Source organism: Nuphar pumila, chromosome 13 (genome assembly GCF_984573655.1).
Source record: "Nuphar pumila chromosome 13, dmNupPumi1.hap1.1, whole genome shotgun sequence".
Taxonomy (NCBI): domain Eukaryota; kingdom Viridiplantae; phylum Streptophyta; class Magnoliopsida; order Nymphaeales; family Nymphaeaceae; genus Nuphar; species Nuphar pumila.
This window is the reverse complement of record NC_143261.1, coordinates 52,758,695-52,778,988: the sequence shown is the minus strand read 5'-3', so window position 1 is coordinate 52,778,988 and position 20,294 is coordinate 52,758,695. Positions and strand designations below refer to the sequence as shown.

Below are 20,294 nucleotides of genomic sequence, written 5' to 3'. Positions count from 1 at the left end.
TCACTTATAATAAATGTATGTAAGTGTGATAAATGTCTGTTGAGTACTTTATTTATAAATGGTCATTTCTTAAAAGCTTTTTGGAATAGCATTTAATGTTTACAGAAGGAATGATGACTTTAAGTAAGTCGACATTCTTGAGTGTGAGTTTTATTTATAAATAAATAGTCATTTCTCAAATGCTTTTTGAGGTGGCATTTAATGCTTAAAGAAATAAATGGTCATTTCATTTTTAATAAAATAATATTTATTTTCTCAAATCGTCAATTCTAAAATGAATGGTTGTGAAGTACACTAAATGCTTGAGTAATACTTATATTACAAATAGTCATTTCTCAAATAAATGCTTGTGTATTATCTTTTCATAATTTGTCTTTTCTTACATAAATGTTTATGTATTATGAACCAAAATTTCTTACGTAAATGTTTGTGTATTATGAATTAATTCATTTTGTCTTTTTCTTTCATATTTGAAATCATTAGCTTTTATATCTTGTCAAAATGTCTTTTTCATAAATGCTTGTAAGAAAGTACAATTAATGCTTTAGAAATCATGAGCTATTATATCTTGTCAAAATGACTTTTTCATAAATGCTTGTAAGAAAGTACAATTAATGCTTTTGAAATCATGAGCTATTATATCTTGTCAAAATGTCTTTTTCATAAATGCTTGTAGGAAGTACAATGATTTGTTTCAAAAAGGTGTTTTTGAAATGCTACAATATACATAACGTATCCTTTTATGAAAGCTTAACTTTTTGTAAATAAATGGCTTGTATGATTTCAAAGCATATAGTCTAATATGAAATATGCATGCTTCTGAAGGTTCTGTTACATATGACTCTAAAGAAGAAAAAAATCTCCATCTTGAGGTAGCCGATCTTCTTGGATAATCTTTATGAATGTATGGCCCATCAAGCTTTTTCTTCAGAGTAGTATGATCGCATCAAATAGTTGCACTTGATCAAGTTGTCTTCACTCTTCTTAAGTGAAATAACCTTGCATCAAATACTCGTTAAATACATAGCACATCATATCCAGTCATAATATAACATATTCAGTTTCACATATGAAAGCATATCATATTTATCATATCTCATGAAAGCATATCATGTATCATATATATGCATCATGAAAGCATATCATATTTATCATGTATCATCAAAACATAGTTTCTCAACATTCTCCCCATTTTTTATGATGACAATATATGCTCCCCCTGTCAATAAGCCATATATATTATGATGATTTAAATATGATATCATAAATAAAAAATGCATAGAAATAGTAATCATAAAAAACACCATAATTAACATTAAAAAAGTTTGTGTATACTTCATGTGTATGAGATAAAGAGTTAAACGTTTTTCTCCTACATAGGAGAGGTAGGTTTTCTCTCCCCCTTTGTCATTGACAAAAAGGAGGGATCAGAGTCAAAGAGTTAATATTATAGACAAGGTTGAAGCAAGTTGAAGACAACAAGTCAAGAAATGGATTTCAAATAATACATGGGGCGATCCATTGTTTTGAGACAAAGTAAAGAAGGAAGTGAGCTCAATTCATGTGAGAGAGATGAATAGAGATAAAGTCAAGCTGAAAAGACATAATAAGAAATTTTAAGTTGGGCGTATGAAGAGAGTGATGACAGACATGGATTTTCAAATAAGACATGGATAGAGAAGAGGACAAAAATAATTAATGAGTGATATGAGATGAAAGAGATAAAGAAATGTCATGATTGCTTATTTAATATATAAATAGTTTTTATGGATAAACGTGAAAGAAAATAGGTCATAGGGTGATCATGTGATGTGTACTTTGAAAGATATGACATTTTTGAAAGAAAAGAATGACTTAAAAAATGTGTCATGATTAATGTGTTTTCATATTTGTAATTTTTATGAGTATGCGTAAATATGAGAAGGACGCACTTTGACTTTGAATAGTGGTAAGAGAGATTATGAGACAAAAAGAGAAAGAGTCAAAAATATATTCGAGAAAAAATAAGAATTGATAAATGATAGATTAAAAAATAAGAATAAACATGAAGAAAAGTGAGATGAAATATATGGATTTTCGAGTATGATAGGAATAAAAAAACAAGAAAAAATTCATGATTGATATGAGATGAAAGACATAAAATAAAGTTATGATTGACATGAATTAATGTTTATTTGATAAACATATTTTTAAAGAAACTCGATTGGAGGAAGTTCATAGTTTTTAGAGAATAAAGTTAAGTTTTAAACTAGTAAAGGAGTCAAAATCACAGATTGAAAAGAATGGAGGCTCAATTCGTATGAGAGAAAGAGAGAGAGAAGGATGGTACTAAAGGTACTAATGTAAAGAACATTTAATAATTAAAAGATAAGATGAAAGACAAGTTTGTCGAGAAGGAGTCTTTTTATGGATTTTTTTTATAGAAAAGTGTGAAAGATGATAGGACAAAAAGTAGATTGTACTTTAAGAGATAGAAAAAAAATGACATAAAGTCTTTGTTTTCAAGGTAACATGTGATGTACGTGAATACATGAAGGACCTTTTTTTTTTAACTTTGAAAAAGGTGGTGAATGAGATGAAGACAAAATAAGAAAGACAAACACTCGATTATGATAAAAAATAATTTGTAAATGAAACCAAGATTTGACATAAAGTGAATTTACCATTCAGCTTTGGTTAAGATGAATTTTGTCAAGTAAAGATTATATTTTAATATTTTATAAAGGTGAACTCGAGTAGACTCATTTTTATATATTTTAATTAGTCATATGAATTAATTTCTTTTTTGGTTCATATCGCTGACCCCAATGGTTTTGGGATGAAGGCGTAGTTGTTGTTGTTGTTGTTTGAATTAATTTTATAAATCACTTAATTTACATATTCCTAAATCTCTTCTAATTCTTACTAAGTCTTCATTTTTTAAAGGTTTAGTGAAAATGTCTGCTAATTGTTTATTAATGGGTATAAATTTCAGTTTGATTATATTGTTTAGAACTTGTTCTCTTAAAAAGTGGTGTCTAATTTGAATGTGCTTAGTTCGAGTGTAAAATAGAAAAGTTTTAAGTCTCGTACCACGCACGAGGTGCTTGTTTTAATCCATATAAAGCACATTTTAGTTTAAAAACATGATCAGGAAATTGTTCATTTTTAAAACCTGGAGGTTGTTTTACATAAACTTGTTCATTTATAAAACCATTTAGAAAAGCACTTTTAACATTCATTTGATATAGTTTAAAATTCATATAGCTTGCATATACTAAAACATTCTTTCAGATTCAAGTCTAGCAACAGGATCAAATGTTTTATCAAAGTCAATACCTTCCTCCTGATTGTATCCTTGAGCCACTAGCCTTGCCTTGTTTCTTACAACATTACCTGATTCATCCAGCTTATTTCTGAAAATCCATCTTGTCCCAATGATTTGATGATCTTTTGGTTTTGGTACAAGATCCCACACATCATTTCTTTGGAACTGGTTAAGTTCTTCAGTCATTGCTAGCATCCTGAACTCGTCTATGATGGCTTCATCAATCTTTTTAGGTTCAAGTTGAGAAATGAAGGCCATATTTGCAATATGTTTCAATTGAGCTCTTGTTTGAACCCCCTTGGTCAGGTCTCCCAAAATATGCTTTTGAGGATGATCTCTGATTTCAGCAAATGTTCTTTGATGATCATCTTCATTAGATTCAGCTGTGTTATCTAAAAGAAAATTTGTACTTTCAAGATCATCATCATTAGTCTTATTATGAAAAGATTGACCAATAGAAACTGACATGCATAGATTCTTCAATAGTATTAGTACTCTTATTGAAAACTCTGTATGTTTTACTATGACTTGAATATCCTAGAAATATACCTTCAACAGATTTATCATCAAATTTATCAAGGCTATCTTTTGTGTTGAGGATAAAGCATTTGCAACCAAAGACTTTAGAGTAGTCTATTCTTGGAGTTCTGTCATAGAATAATTCATAGGGAGCTTTATTCAACAAAGGTCTAATAAGTACTCTATTTGAAATATAGCATGCAGTATTAACAATTTCATCCCAAAAATATTTAGCAAGATTGTTATGTTGAAGCATAGTTCTAGCAGATTCTTGAAGGGTTCTATTCTTTCTTTCTACTACACTATTTTGATGTGCAGCTCTAGGAAAGGCAAAGTTATGAGAAATACCATGCAAGTTAAAAAAAAGATCATTATCAAATTCTCCTCCATGGTCACTACGAATTTTAACAATTGTAGAGGATTTTTTATTTTGTAATAAAATTTCAAATTCACAAAACATATCACTTTTGTTTTTTTCAAAAATATTACCCAAGTGAATCTTGAGTAATCATCAACAATGACAAAAGCATATTTATTATGATTAAGACTAGCTACCCTAGAAGGACCAAAAAGATCCAGGTGGAGAAGCTCTAAAGGTCTTTTACTTGACACAATATTATTTGATTTGAAGGATGAATTTGACAATTTTCCTAATTGACAAGCATCACAAAAAATAGTCTCTTTTAAATGGTATTTTAGGTAACCCACGAACCAAGTTATTTTTAGCCATTTTAGAGATATATTTAAAGTTAACATGTCTCATTCTCATATGCCATAAATTTTAAGAGTCATTATTTGCTTATGAGACAATGTTCAGTAATATTATCTAAGTATAATTCATATACATTATTTTTCTTTATACCTTTTAAAACAATATTTTCGTTTGTATCCACCATGAAGCATGCATCATGTTTAAAACTGACATTATATCCTATGTCACACATTTGACTGATGCTTAAGAGATTGTGTTAAACCTTTAACAAAGAGAACGTCTTTGATAAGAGGTTTATCGATATTACCAATATTGTCAATACCAATTATCAAACCTTTGTTGTTATCTCTAAAGGTGACGGTTCCTCCTTCTTTATGATGAAGAACAGCAAAAAATTCTGGATGTCCTGTCATATGTTTTGAACATTCATTGTCCGATATCCATCTGTTCTTCTTTTTCAATGCCTGCAATAGATCAAGTAGAAACTCTTTTGTCCCTTTTTGTTAGATTTTGGAACCCATATCCATTTTGATTTGGGTTTATCTATAATCTTAGAGGAGTACATAAAATTACAATTATAATACTCCTGTTTAGGTTCAACAGAACCTTTGACAAAAGTGGTCTTTTGATTCGAACAAGAAGGTTTATTATAATAAGAGTAATCAATATCATTCTTGTAAAAAGAGAATTTTTTAGAGGATAAGAGTTTGTCCAAGTTCTCTTTTCCCTTGGTAAACTTGAAAACCGTTTTCATAAGGTTTTCAGTTTTACTTTTTAATTCTGAAATTTCTACTTGAAGATTTTTAGTCTTGGAACTAGTAGAAGAGATTTCAGAAGTAAGCATAAAATTTTTCTTTTTCAACTCAGAATTTTCAATACTGAGTTTTTCATTTTTCTGGGAAAGCTCTAAATTTTCAGATTTTAAAACTTTATTTTTTAGACTCATTTTTCTAGATTCTTCAAATAGTTCTTGAAAAGCATCTAGAAGTTCTTCAAAGGAAAAGTCATAAATTTTACTTGCAGAGCTTTCGTTTGCCATGAAGTACATGTTTGCAGTTTCGGCTTCATCGTCACTTGACTCTTCACTGGTGGATGGTTCTGAATCATCCCATTGAGCATGGAGAGCCTTCTTCTTGAAGAACCTTTTCTTTGGTTCCTCGACTTTAGATTTTCTTTTCAGAAGCGGACAGTCACGTCTTACGTGACCTGGCTTATTGCATTGATAGCACATGGTATCTTCTTTAGAATCTTTGTGCTTTTTGGACAGCCTATTCTTTCTTATAACGCGCTGGAATCTTCGAGTAAGTAGCGCAATTTCAGACTCTTTTTCTGAGTCCTCATTCTCAGAAATGGCTGGGAAGGCTAGATTTTTCTTTGGAGGTTGTTCTTCTTCCCTTCTTTCCTTCATATGAACTTCATAGGCCATAAAATTGCCTATTAAGTCATCCAGAATAAGCTTGGAAAGATCTTGGGCTTCTTCAATAGCTGTAGTCTTTTTCTCCCAGTCAGTTGTGAGAGATCTCAAGATCTTTTTTACCTTATCAGTCTGGGAATGAGTTTCTCCCAGAGATTTAAGATCATTGGTGATATTGGTGAATCTAGTGAACATTTCAGTAATGGTTTCATCTTTGATCACCTTGAAAAGTTCGTATTTTCGAACCAATGATGAGATCTTAGCTTCTTTTACTCTGTTTGTTCCCTCATGAATAACTTCCAGAGAATGCCAAATATCATGAGCAGAATCACAAATGGATATTCTGTTAAATTCATTTTGGTCTATGGCACAGTATAAAGCATTCATGGCTTTTGCATTTAAGTTTGCCATTTTTCTTTCTTCATCAGTCCATGAAGAGTAGTCTGATGTAGGAGAAGAATATGGATATTCTACGATATTCCATACAGCAAAATCTACAGACTTGAGAAATATGATCATTCTACATTTCCAGTAGCCATAGTTAGTGCCATTAAAAAAAGGAGGGCGAGATGAGTGTTGACCTTCGATATCACGAGCATAAGAGGTTGATGTCATTTTTGTGCTGGAAGACTTGTTATGTCGAAACCAGCAGAACCTGCTCTGATACCAAATGAAATTCCACTAGAGGGGGGTGAATAGTGAAATACGATGCAGATCGATAAAATAAAAAATAAGGCAATAAAGCACAACACAATAAACACAGAATTTATACTGGTTCGGCCGAGTTACTGACCTACATCCAGTCCCCAAGTAAAACACTTGAGCCTTCCACTATAACATCCGAGTTACCGGATAAATAGTACAACATCATCTTCTTCAGAGGTCTACTTCTCTCAACAGAGAAGGGAAACACCCTCTTACTCAGAGGTCTACTTCTCTCAACAGATAAGGGAAACACCATCTTCCTCCGAGGTCTACTTCTCTCAACAGAGAAGGGAAACACCCTCTTTCCCAGAGGTCTACTTCTCTCAACAGAGAAGGAAAACACCCTCTTTCACAGAGGTCTACTTCTCTCAACAGAGAAGGGATACAACAGAAATCAGAAAGTTACAACACTTTCCTATAGAACCTTCAGAATGATATGCAGAGTATGAATGCACGTATGAAGATTCTCAGAATGATCTTTTTCTTTTCTTACACACTCTTGTATTTTTCTGAGAGCTTTCTTGACTTTTTCTCTTTCTTTTTCTAAGCTCTTTTCTCAGAGTGTCGAGCAGGAATTTTTCTCGTTGAAAGCTTGCTTGTCTATTCACACTGTTGTGTTTGTATATATATAGTCTTTAGAAAACTAGTCGTTGTCTTTTTGAAATGATTGTCCTTTTGGGATGTGAGAAGTCAGGTCATTTCAAAAACAACTTAGTGTAAGAAAGATAAGTGTACTATATTGCTTTTTCAAAAAGTCTTCTTTCCAAAGGAAGTATTTTTGGAGTACACTATTCGTTGGTGTATTTGAAATGAGTTATTCTTTGTATTAGGTCTTTTCTCATAATAAATGTTTTGTAGTATTTTTGAACGTTGAAGTGTAGTTTATCATGTAGTTTTGTCTTTACTCAATTTAATGGTTTGTAGTACATTGAACGTTGGAATATATTCTATCATGTAATTTTGTCTTTACTCAATTTAATGAATATTAGTATATTAATATTTTTCTTACAAGTCGTCACTTATAATAAATGTATGTAAGTGTGATAAATGTCTGTTGAGTACTTTATTTATAAATGGTCATTTCTTAAAAGCTTTTTGGAATAGCATTTAATGTTTACAGAAGGAATGATGACTTTAAGTAAGTCGACATTCTTGAGTGTGAGTTTTATTTATAAATAAATAGTCATTTCTCAAATGCTTTTTGAGGTGACATTTAATGCTTAAAGAAATAAATGGTCATTTCATTTTTAATAAAATAATATTTATTTTCTCAAATCGTCAATTCTAAAATGAATGGTTGTGAAGTACACTAAATGCTTGAGTAATACTTATATTACAAATAGTCATTTCTCAAATAAATGCTTGTGTATTATCTTTTCATAATTTGTCTTTTCTTACATAAATGTTTATGTATTATGAACCAAAATTTCTTACGTAAATGTTTGTGTATTATGAATTAATTCATTTTGTCTTTTTCTTTCATATTTGAAATCATTAGCTTTTATATCTTGTCAAAATGTCTTTTTCATAAATGCTTGTAAGAAAGTACAATTAATGCTTTAGAAATCATGAGCTATTATATCTTGTCAAAATGACTTTTTCATAAATGCTTGTAAGAAAGTACAATTAATGCTTTTGAAATCATGAGCTATTATATCTTGTCAAAATGTCTTTTTCATAAATGCTTGTAGGAAGTACAATGATTTGTTTCAAAAAGGTGTTTTTGAAATGCTACAATATACATAACGTATCCTTTTATGAAAGCTTAACTTTTTGTAAATAAATGGCTTGTATGATTTCAAAGCATATAGTCTAATATGAAATATGCATGCTTCTGAAGGTTCTGTTACATATGACTCTAAAGAAGAAAAAAATCTCCATCTTGAGGTAGCCGATCTTCTTGGATAATCTTTATGAATGTATGGCCCATCAAGCTTTTTCTTCAGAGTAGTATGATCGCATCAAATAGTTGCACTTGATCAAGTTGTCTTCACTCTTCTTAAGTGAAATAACCTTGCATCAAATACTCGTTAAATACATAGCACATCATATCCAGTCATAATATAACATATTCAGTTTCACATATGAAAGCATATCATATTTATCATATCTCATGAAAGCATATCATGTATCATATATATGCATCATGAAAGCATATCATATTTATCATGTATCATCAAAACATAGTTTCTCAACATCTCTCTCTCTCTCTCTCTCTCTCTCTCTCTCTCTCTCTCTCTCTCTCTCTCTCTCTCTCGTGACCCCTTCTTCTTCTTCTTTTCTGATTAGGGTTTTGATGAAGGCCACGATTAGCGATTTGATTAGGGGTTTTTCATTGATTAGGGCTTTGAATCAAATAGGGCTTCCCTTTTATTTGATTAGGGTTTTTTTCTTTGATTTCCTTTGATTAGGGATTTGAATCAAATATCTTTAATTAGTCTTTTGATATTTAATTTGATTAGGGATTTTCTTTGATCTAATTAGGGTTTTTTCTTTGATTTTCTTTTATTAGGGCTTTGCATCAAATTCTTTAATTAGAACTTCTTATAGTTAATTTGATTATGGCTTTTCTTGTATTTGATTAAGCTTTTTTTTCTTTGATTTTCTTTTATTAGTGTTTGAATTAGGGCTTTTTATATTTAATTTTATGATTTATTTATAATTTCTTTGATTTTATGATTTATTTTCTTGTAGTTGAGGGTTTTTTTATTTATAGTTTATTTTCTTGCATTTTAGGGTTTTATGATTTATTTATGGTTTTTGCATTTGTATATAAAAAATGAATTCTTAATTTTTTTTTCAAATTACCTAAAACTTAAACATTTTTTCTCGTATTTGGATCAAGTTTGAGATCAATATTCGGTGTTAAAATCCATAATTTTTTGATAAACTTTCAAAATTAGATCCAATATGACATTGATTAAAGCATTTATATATCAAAAAATATCAAATTTTATTTTTTCTCAAATTATTCAAATTTTAAACAATTTTTGGTCTTTAAATTCATATATGGAGCTAAAATCCATAATAAACATGTTAAAACACTCATATGGTGGGGTGAATCGAGTCGTATAATCCAAAATGAATATATCCGACCCATTATCCATATGTGTCCAAGTTGTCCGCACAATGTAAAAGTCAAACACCGGGCACAAGGAACACAGTTTCTTGCCCAGTTGAAACAAACGCTGGACGTAGTACAGTTGTTACATAATAGACAAAACATATGTTATGTCTGTTATGTTCCGTTGTTCTGTCTAATCTTGGATAAGCAATCAAACATACCCTAAAGGATCATATCCTAGTTTACCAGGGACGTAGTCCAAATGATCCTACCCTTGTGTACCAGGGTTCTTGGCCAATTAGCAAACTACAAGAAAAGCAAAACAATGAACCACAATCTTAATATACGAGTAAATCTTGGACCAATTAAAGAGAGGCAAGTTTGTGCAACATGTTTACATACTACATAAAATAGGAAATACACAACTATAAAACAGAAAAAAGAATCACAATCAAGAAGAAAAAGAAGAGTTGATAGATGTCCAAATGCAGAACCACCACCATTTGGACAGAAAAAATGGGAAAGAAAAATCATAAAAATCAATGGCATAACAGTAAAATACCTTTCTGAGGACCAATAAGTGGTTGTGACCGTGAACTGTAGTTAGATGAGGGCCTATTAATGATACAGCCAGACTGGGTGGATACCACGACAGACTGAGCCTCCTGGAGATGGTTTCTTTCCACTCCTTGAGTTTTACTTGTTACTGCCCCATGCAGGAAGGAGTTTCCAGTTCCCAACGCAGCCTTATCACTCACGGACGATGACTGCTCGGAATCAGTTACATCACCAGAAGCAAGTTTATTGATGTGCAGCTGATCTGGCAAGTATGGTGTGACCAACTTCACGTCTGAAGAAACTGTAGCAGTTGCCTCATGATTTGGTCGATGACTTCCTGTTTCGTGTTTAATAGCTCCAACTACACCCGGGACTCTTGGACCATGAGATGGATTTAGCACAGGATCAGACGATGACGAATAAACACCTGACAGAGATGGTGGGGTCTGAGTTGATAAATTTTGACTAGGATTTGCTGCAACTTGTCCACTCCTAGCAGCAACTATAGAAGCAGTGCTTCTTTCTACTTCAGATGGTGGCAGTTCTGGACTTCCTGTCTTGTTACTGTCAACCAAACTTTCTCTGGCAAGAGAACCCTCTATTCCATGCACCTGGGCTGCATGACCATGAGTAGAATTCTCAAATGTTGCACTTGCTGGGCCATTAGATGTTGTTGATATTGGGCTGCAAACAGAAAAAGTTCAATAAGCATTTTGTGCAAATAAAGCATGTAAACATCACATATTTCAAAGACACATGCAAAAGCATATAAGACACCCATGAAATATCATTTCAATAAACAGTAACAGATTGTTGGCCAGTGGAGTACAAACTACAAAGGCTGCCTTCTTTTCCACACACTTTATGATAAGCTAAAACCAATAAAAACCCTCAAATAGAGTGCTTTGATGATGAAATCAAGAGAGGAAAAAGTGAAGATACCCAATGGATGCCACTATTACAATACCTCTTCATACATTGGAAAAATATTGGAGTTGGTCAATTTTAGCTAGCCCAACACTTCAAATGACAAAAGTAAAACAACTTCCAACAGTAAATGTTTCAGCACTGACTGGTCGACTATAGCCTTCAAGGAAAAATGCATTTTTACCATAAAAGTTAAATCATCACAGCATACTCTTAAAACCTTTACTGATTTAAATGTGTCAACATCAGTCAAGCTTTCTTATTATTCCCAGCAACATGCTGCATCAGACAAGCTCCCATGGCAGCAGGGCATGCAGTTGCACATGTGTAGTACAAATAGATGGTCATAACACAAGGGAAGCAGTGGCTCATAAACACAGCCGCAATGCAGATAAGATACACGTGTCACACGGAATTTAATAAACTTACATTCAAGAAAAAGTCCAATGTCAAAAAATATGGAGACATAAGATGACTCAAATCTTTTGTTCCTAGATGTTTGGATGTGCATGGAGAGGTTATGGCTAAAGTTACCTTGATACAGGACTCTTCATCTTGTTCTCGAAAGTCTGTGTTGCAGATGAAGAGGTTGCCAGTGGAGCTCCTTTGTCTGTTGTTTGGTCAACCCCATTTTCCTTCACAACACTAGAGTTTTTCCCACCAACATCTGACCAGATAGAAAACATCAAAAATCTTCATATTATTCCATAAACATTCGCAAGCTTCAATTGTAAGAGAGAGGAAGGTAACATATTACCCTTTGAAACACATGGAACAGAAGGGCAAAAAAAAAAGAAAAAAACTAGTAACAATCACAGAGGTTCATATTTTTTTTCATATGCATTATTGGATTTTGCTCATTGTAAAATATACAAACAGAGCAATATACGAAACAAGCTTAAGAAGTTCACACATACAAACAAAGTAGTCAAGTTCTGCTTAACAAAGCATCATATTATCTGATAACTACAGGCAGGAAAAAGAAATTGGTTGAAACTGTCAACTGAAAATGAGAATTAATTCATACATCAGTAAGAATTCAGACTGGATCCAGTTAAATAACCAGACTACCAAAATGAAAATATATTGGCACCGAGTCTTAAAAAATCATACCATGTGAGATATAACGAGAAGACACACTCCCTCTCCCACCCCTCCCCCCACGGCCTTGCATACCACCTCTCCACCTTTGATCACCAGACTCCTTGTTGTTTGCATTCTACAAAACCATTTATGGAAAAATAGCATCACAATCAAGCAGAAGAGGAACGAGTCATCTCATAACTCTTTGCATATCTGAAATAAACGTTAATCTACCACCAGATAACAAGGTGAAACAAAACATATCATGGAATTCATTTCAATATGAAGAAAAAACCTAAGAAAACATATAAACAAGATTTCTAACAGAATAATAAAGTATTCATCAGATCTAGAGGAGCTCCATACTTCCCTGATAAACACCATACATCACATTACTATTGACAATACAAAATAGCAGAAAACAAAGAATGTGCATCTCAAGAAATGTGCAGCTTGGGTGGAAATGTTATGATACCAATACTCAGAGCCTATTTTGTTTATCATTTATGTTGATGCTTAGAGAGTTCAATTGGGCTTCCATCCAAGGCTTCTAGCTGATTCCAACAGGGTTAATTGACAATGTGCGTTTCTAAACAGCAGGCGCAAACCCCCTTTCATATCCGAATTACTGTTTATGATCTTTCAACTGACCAACCACAACTACTGGTATTTGAACAATGCAAAGAAGAAATCTGCTATACAATAAAACCACAAAGAACAATCTATTAATAGATCCATCTCTATTCACACTTTTCTAGCTGATCTTTTCTTCAGATTTATTTTCAGTCATTCTCTTTAAATTCAAAAAGTTAGGCTTATATGGACTTCAAATTTTGGTTTTTCCTAATGCCATTTACTGAGACCCCAGAACCTCACAAGAGCTACAGTTGGATGCTGATAGGCATTCAGACGCTGTGAAAGAGAAGATTGAGATAATGACAAGCATGGTGCCCCTGTTCCCTTACAAGGTAACTCCTATTAAAAAATCCTTAGAAATAAAAAAACACGAATATTTTTTTCCATTTTTTGAGCAGATGTTTTATCCAAAACACCATAAAAGAAGCATTAACATTGCACGAAAGGGTTCAATACATGTGTAAATGACATCCATAGACACCTACTTTCACTTAGAAAGAGGATAAGCAATAATACAAGGGTTCCATGCAGTAGAAGAGATCAACAACACCCACACGGTTATAAATCATTCCACATGGAATTGTCTTACATAAAGTTACATATTTCACTCCTGATGAAAACCAATCAAACAACAGTTAAAGATAGCATTAGCTAGCACTGAATGATTCTATATACCACGCAAACCATCAATATCTTCAGTAGTTAGCCAGTATTTGAAACCATAAGTTTAATCAGCAGAACTCTTTCATAACAGAGCATATGCCAATCAACAAATATACACACAAAACAAATAGATATTCTAGAATAAAATTATACAAGTTCTTGATTCCTGGATCCAAACGTCAAAAAAACAAGCACAAAATACAACACAACAAAATACCTCTTTCCTTTTGTCACGCTTTCTTTTCACCTCGTGGAAAGTATCTGCAAAACCATAAATGTATGTTACAATTGTCTCCTCAAGATGGCTGAAGAAATGAAAACATGTATAAACAAAAGATAAGAAACTATGTTTGCAAGTAACAAGTTCACTAGGTATTCATTCTATGAGGAAACAGTACTTGTTGAAGTATGGGAAAACAAACCCACCTTGCAAACAAAGCATATAAAGCGTTGGACAAACTTAAAATCGAGGGTTATTGACGTCGCAATGCACGAAGCAGCTACCAGCCTGTGTAAATGTTCTAGGAAGCTACTTCCTATGTTACAGAATAAATCTAGACAGATAATTCTCAAAGAAAAACCTACAAAGGTATCGCTTCTTTTCTCTTAAATCTTCATCATTATCGACAACTTGATCCAACTAAGGATCCAGTCTGTAAGAACCACCTATCACTTGAGACTCTAAAGTTCTTAAGCACCGATGCCTCTTTCTGTGGTCCATAAACAGGTTCTTCTGCTCTGTTTTCAGGAGGCATGCAATTACCAAGTAAATCAACCATGTTAGTAAACGTAACCTCAGACGGAGCTACGGAATAAAAAAGAAACTAAATAATCTGCCCAGAATATGGAAGATCTGGTGGCAAAAGCAACAGCATAACCATCAGAACACAGACACAGCTAGTGCCCTTGGCTCTGGTAGAAGCCTTTCAGCCCTTTCTCAAGAATCACAAGTTAACATCTGATTGAATTGACAACTATCAATCCTTGCATAGGCAGGATCAAGAAGAATTTAGTAATTACTCAGAAACCAGCACAAAATCAAACAAATCTCAGTTTTTTTCAAAGTCAACTCAGCCCACTAGAAGTAAAATCAAAATTAAACTACCCAACAACCAAGAGAGAGAGAAAAAAAAAGGTAGGGAGAGAGGGAAAGAAATGTATGATCCTTTCTAGTGCACGTAAACACCGGCATCAACACTATGGCCAATCAGATCCAATTGCTAAACCAACAGCTAGCCAAATCAAAACCATACATCATCCCTAAAACATGATCTTCTCCTCCCCAATCAAAGGTTACAGTAGTTCCATAAAAAATAAGACCAAAAGCAGCGTTTAAATTCCGGAAAAACAATAACCCGTCGAAGTATTCGTTAAATAAACAGGAAAATAGAAAGGGAACACCCATCAAAATCAAATCCCAGACACGACCAACCTCAGATTTCCCACAGAAACCAGCGACCCTTGCCTCAAAACCCGATTCTGACTCCGATTCGCGACACCCCAACAAACCCCAAACCCGAAAGCGAGACACCAACAAAGGGGAAAAGGGAGAAAACGTTACAAAAAAATTTTGTGGGTGAGAGAGAAGTACCTTGAAGGAGGAGTTTCTGAGCGGTCTCGTTGGGATCCATCGAGCACTCCTTGAGCATTGCGTATATCTCATCGTCGGAATGGTTTCCCGCGATCTCTTTGATGTTCTGGATGGTCTTCCGCACGCTCGCGGGAACCGAGCTCGAGACCCCAACCCTAAATCCGCCGTTCATTTTTAGAGTGAGAAAGAGGGAGGGAGGTAAGAGAGGAAGAGAGAAAGAGAGAGAGAGGAGGGAGGGCAGCTTAGGAGTAAAGGAAGGGGGAAAATGGAGAAAGCAATAATATTAAAAAACAATTGATGGGGGTGGTGAGGGGTGGCAGAGAGAGAGAGAGAGAGGGTTTTGAATTGTTTAAGTCTAGAGAGAGAAAGAGGAGGTGAGGGGAAGAATAGAACACTTATATGCAGTAGGGCTTTTCACAATAACGATATCAAACATTATTATTCAAAATAAAACACACACAAAAAGGCAATAAGGGAAAACCCTTTCCACGAGGTGGTAAATTACCAAAATGCCTATAATCTTTTTTCTGTATGGATATTTGGGACATGGATTTCAATTTATTTACATGAGTATGCCTTTTCAAAAAGGGTTACACTTTTGATTGAAACATAATTATCTTGATGATAAGGAAAGACGGGACTTTTATTTTGTATCTAACGTGAAAAACTTTGGTCCAAAAGGCTGAAAAGAAGATTGATGCCTTACCCATATGTCCTCGATAACGTTAAAAACCTCTTGCTCACTAGGGGATCTATTTGCTTCAGCCTTAAGGTAAAAGAAGTGGACCCGGAATATCAAGCTTTTAATATCCTTTAAGTTGAATTCCTTATACCACACCGGGGTTTGCCTCTGTGGCCAGCGGGGTTCGAAAGTGGGTTACGTAAGGCAGGGTGATCATGGGGACCCACCCGAGGTTTCCCTCACTTCAGCTAAGGTTTCTCGTCATCAAAAAATCCTTAAGAGAGCATTTGATTGTGTGAATATCCGTCATCCGTCATATCCATCATACGTTGGGGCAAACACGAGATGCTATGTCCCGCACATCCCTTTGAGACATGTTTTTTGGTACATGAAACCCATGGAAGAAGGGAGCATGATCACGGGTTCCCGTACCATTGGCATGCTGCAAGACTCTTTGAGACTTCGTGTGCAACACCTAGACACCTTTGAGAAAACAACAAAAATAAAAAACACATTTTTTGTGTCTTTGTCAAAGGCTGTCTTGGTATAGGACATGGTGTCCTTGTCATCCCCTGTCAACGAATCAAACACCTCCCTAAGTTGACCCAGCTAAGCAGATATGCAGAATCCCTGTATATTAGAGATGATTAGATTATCACAATGCTCCATTACTTTACTTGATCAACTTTGAAAATGTATGTTTAATCCATGTTTTAACTTATGTTTGTAAGAAGACTAGTTCATTACCAATACTCTTGGTTGTGGATTCTCTTAAGATGTACATAAGTGACTATGAGCTCACTCTTTTTCATCTATGAACTATAGTCTCAAGGTGAGATTCATACCCACACATATTTTTTATTTATCTATTATTTTATTTTATTTAAGTATGGGTTTATCTAATGGATACAATATTGTTTGTTTTGGATCTTTTCAAGTCTTGGTGGTATCTCTACACCATTAAGCTCAACTAATTTCATAGGATTGTGTACAAGGTACATGGTGTTTCACGCTAAAGCCAAGATCAAGAGGACAAGGTTGATCCCTTCTCATTGAAGAAGAAAAAATGCTCAACTTGCAAAGCCGGGATCCCATATTTTTTTCAACTAATCCGGATTCAGTTCAAAAACCAAATCTTTGTCAAAACACTATGAAATCCACATGTTCACATGAAGGTTATTGGTATTTGAGGCATATGTAATCCAATAATAATCACCATATATATGTTAGATAGAACGTAAAAAACAATTTGATTTGGTAGTTTCTTATATGTGATCAAATGGTCCATATCCTTGTTATGTTGTATAAGTGTCCCGCTTTATGACATCACATTTGAAGCAACATCATAAAAAGATCATTATGATGACAAATTTATGAACACCATGTGAAATGTTTTTTTTTTGTAAGTCATCAAATTATATTATATATGTGAGCATTTTGTTGATTTTTGTCCTCATCGTGTCCTAATAATTCGATGGTACTAAAAGTTTTGTCTATGACAACTCATTACTACCCAAGATAATGAGTTACTTGTTTAGTCACTTATAGCTATAACCCTGAGTTACTTGTTTAATGACATGATTCATCCAAAATATGGATAATGTAGGTCATCCTATGCACGCTCAAGGCATTTACTTGTGAAAAAACGCATATAAAGTCAATTAGTTCCACCCCACGTTTTGTTAAGATGTCTATCAACTCACTTTTTCTTTTGCCAGTCAAAATGAAGTTTGAATGCACTATTGAATACATTGAAGTAACAGTTTGGTCAAACTTGAATCATTCTAAATTGCAACTCTACTTTAACTCAGTTTAAGCACTAATTACTATAATTATGTCATGACTAGTGGAGGTAATAGCACTTTTTATATGAAACTCACCAGAGTGAGACAATTAAAAACATATTATTCATCTTAGTTTTAAGTAAGTCAAGTGCTAATAAAAAATTGGTTGCACAATAAACACTAAAAAACATGTTTTTGAAACAACCTATAATCAATTGATATTGCACTCAACCAAACCATAATCCAAAGACTAGATGATATATAAAAACGGCTTATATTACATAAATGTATTCAAACTAAAACGAGGAAGATTATATATATATATAGAGACACACATGTATTCAAACTAAAATAAGGATGATTATATTTTAATAGATTTTCTCATTCTATTAAAAGTTGCATTTCCATTGTGACATAATTTATTTTATTTTTCTGCTCTTGACATTTTTATAGCTAACATTGATGTCATCTTCTGCAAAAGTATGTCTAAAGAATTAATAATTGATATTAGGGGCAAAAAGTTTGTCCTTATTTGAAACTCAAGTTTTGATGATAATTAAAATTGAAATTCAAATATAAATTTGAATTCAAGATAGAAGGAGGAGTGAAATGTTGACTCAGCGCTGCTGAAGCAAGTCAATCCCCCCAACTCTTGCTCTTAATTCAACATTGTTACTGACTATCCAACAACTTAATACAATGAACTTACTCTGGCTCTACGTGAAACCACAAAGCTTCACAATTAATATAATAGAATCTCGAGTGTCCAACATCATTGTTTGAGAATTATATAGTTGAATTAAAAAAAACAATTTGCATACTTAAATTCAAATTTAATTTTAAAAAACAAATTTAAATTAAATGTAGCTTAGATATTTCAAATTTAAGTTCAAAGTTGATCCCAAAGGAGTTTGGCATAGTGGGATGGGACCTTAACCGCTAGGCAGGCTGTCTAGGTTCAAATCTCATGGGTGTCACTCCTTGCGCAAGTCGAAGCGTGGTGACTCCATGAAGGCAAGTGGTAAGCTCACAAAGTTTTACATTGACAGGACAGTGATCGTAAGTATGGCAAGCAGAGCCAACGTGTCTAGGTCTTTGTTCCTAGAGGCGGTTTCTCCATGTAAATTTCAAAAAAAAAGTTTGAAGTTGAAACTTAATTAAAAATTCAAACTTCAAGTTGAATTAAACATGCAAATTCAAATTTGATTTTAAAGTGAAAATCAATGATGAATTTTTAACTAGAATTTGAATTCAAACTTGCATTTTGCTATTGAATTCCAGTTGAATTCCAAATTCAAACTTTATTCAGTTTTAACTCAAGCTTGATGTTAATTTAAATTTTATATTTAAAATCAAATTTCATATTCAAATACTATTCCAAATATGAGATTCAAATTCAATTTTGAACTCAAACTTGAATATTAAAAATCAAGTTTGATGTTAACTAGAACTTAAATTTTCAAATCAAACTAGAATTTCAAATTCAAGTTCAAACCTAAATTGGAATTGGAAAGTTCAATTCAAAACTAAATTAAAAACTCAAATCTAGAGCACCAAATCAATTTGACTGATTATATTGTTGTAAAAGGAGGGGGGCTTAATGCCCATAGCTTTGCTATGAAAAAAATTGGATATTACTTGGTTAGCATGACTTCTAATTTGTCCTAAATGGCATGATATTGACATAACAAGTTACTAATAGATGTCGCTCAAACATGCAAGTTGGGTTTTGTTTTATATGACCTTAGCCTAGTGTATTTCTTGCTCGACTGTAACGCCAAGACCTAAACAAGATTGTAAAACCATTGCACACCAATAATGACACAAATTTCATATTCAATTTAGCTATGGTTTTACTTATCAGACAAAATTGGACATGTAATACATTACTTTGGAAATAAAGATGGACACTAGACCTGAATTCAACTAGTTTTCTTTAGTAATGGAGTTGGTTAGTCTAATTATGATTTCATCAAACCCTTTGTTTTGGTCAAAAAGCTAAGCCAAAATTGACATGAATCAGCTTTTGAAATTCAAACTCATTGGAGTTATTAGAGCAGGGTATAAGTGTTATGACAATGAAGTTGTACACGACACTTCAAGTACAAGGTTTTGATGATGAATAAGTGAATCAACTGCATTTCAGCTAAGGCAATGAAGAAAGATGACAAGAATTGAAGAATTCGATAAAGAATCTTTGAAGACTAGTGTGCAAATATAAATTTCCTTAAATGTCTTAGATTCTTATAAGAGCCTTACTTAGAGTGCATATCTCACTTTCATTACACCTAAAACTTCTTTTGAAAAAAAATTCTAAAAGAACCCTTGACGAAAATTATTTTAGAAAAATCTTTACTCACATTTTCATGTTTATCAGTTGACCAATAGACTCATCAGTCGACCAACTTTTTCCACGCCAATTTTTTAAAGCAAAATGTCAACTTTCTGATTAGTTGACTAATTGATTCTTAGTCGACTGGACAAAATATTTGATTTTTGAAAAATTTAGCAGGAGTCGACTGAAGGTTTTTCTTAGTCGATGGGACAGAATATTTGTTTTCAGAAAAATTTAGCAGGAGTCGACTAAAAGGTTTTTCAGTCTACTGATGATTTCATCAGTCGACTAACTTTTCTTTAGTCGACTAAGTT

At 33.1% G+C, this 20,294-nt stretch overlaps 1 protein-coding gene across 2 annotated transcripts in view; it reads right to left on the bottom strand.

The window, feature by feature from the left end:
- LOC149818385 (uncharacterized) overlaps window positions 1-15,545 on the bottom strand; it is a 52,919-nt gene extending 37,374 nt beyond the window's left edge. For both annotated transcript variants that reach the window (XM_089985636.1, XM_089985637.1), the window contains exons 1-5: window positions 15,180-15,545; window positions 13,806-13,849; window positions 12,320-12,425; window positions 11,741-11,873; window positions 10,284-10,963 (exon numbers count right to left, since the gene is read on the bottom strand). In XM_089985636.1, coding sequence (XP_089841762.1) covers window positions 10,284-10,963; window positions 11,741-11,873; window positions 12,320-12,425; window positions 13,806-13,849; window positions 15,180-15,351 — 1,135 coding nt within the window. In that variant the 5' untranslated portion in view covers window positions 15,352-15,545. The remainder of the gene's footprint in view (window positions 1-10,283; window positions 10,964-11,740; window positions 11,874-12,319; window positions 12,426-13,805; window positions 13,850-15,179) is intronic.
- Between the last annotated feature and the right edge of the window lie 4,749 nt (window positions 15,546-20,294).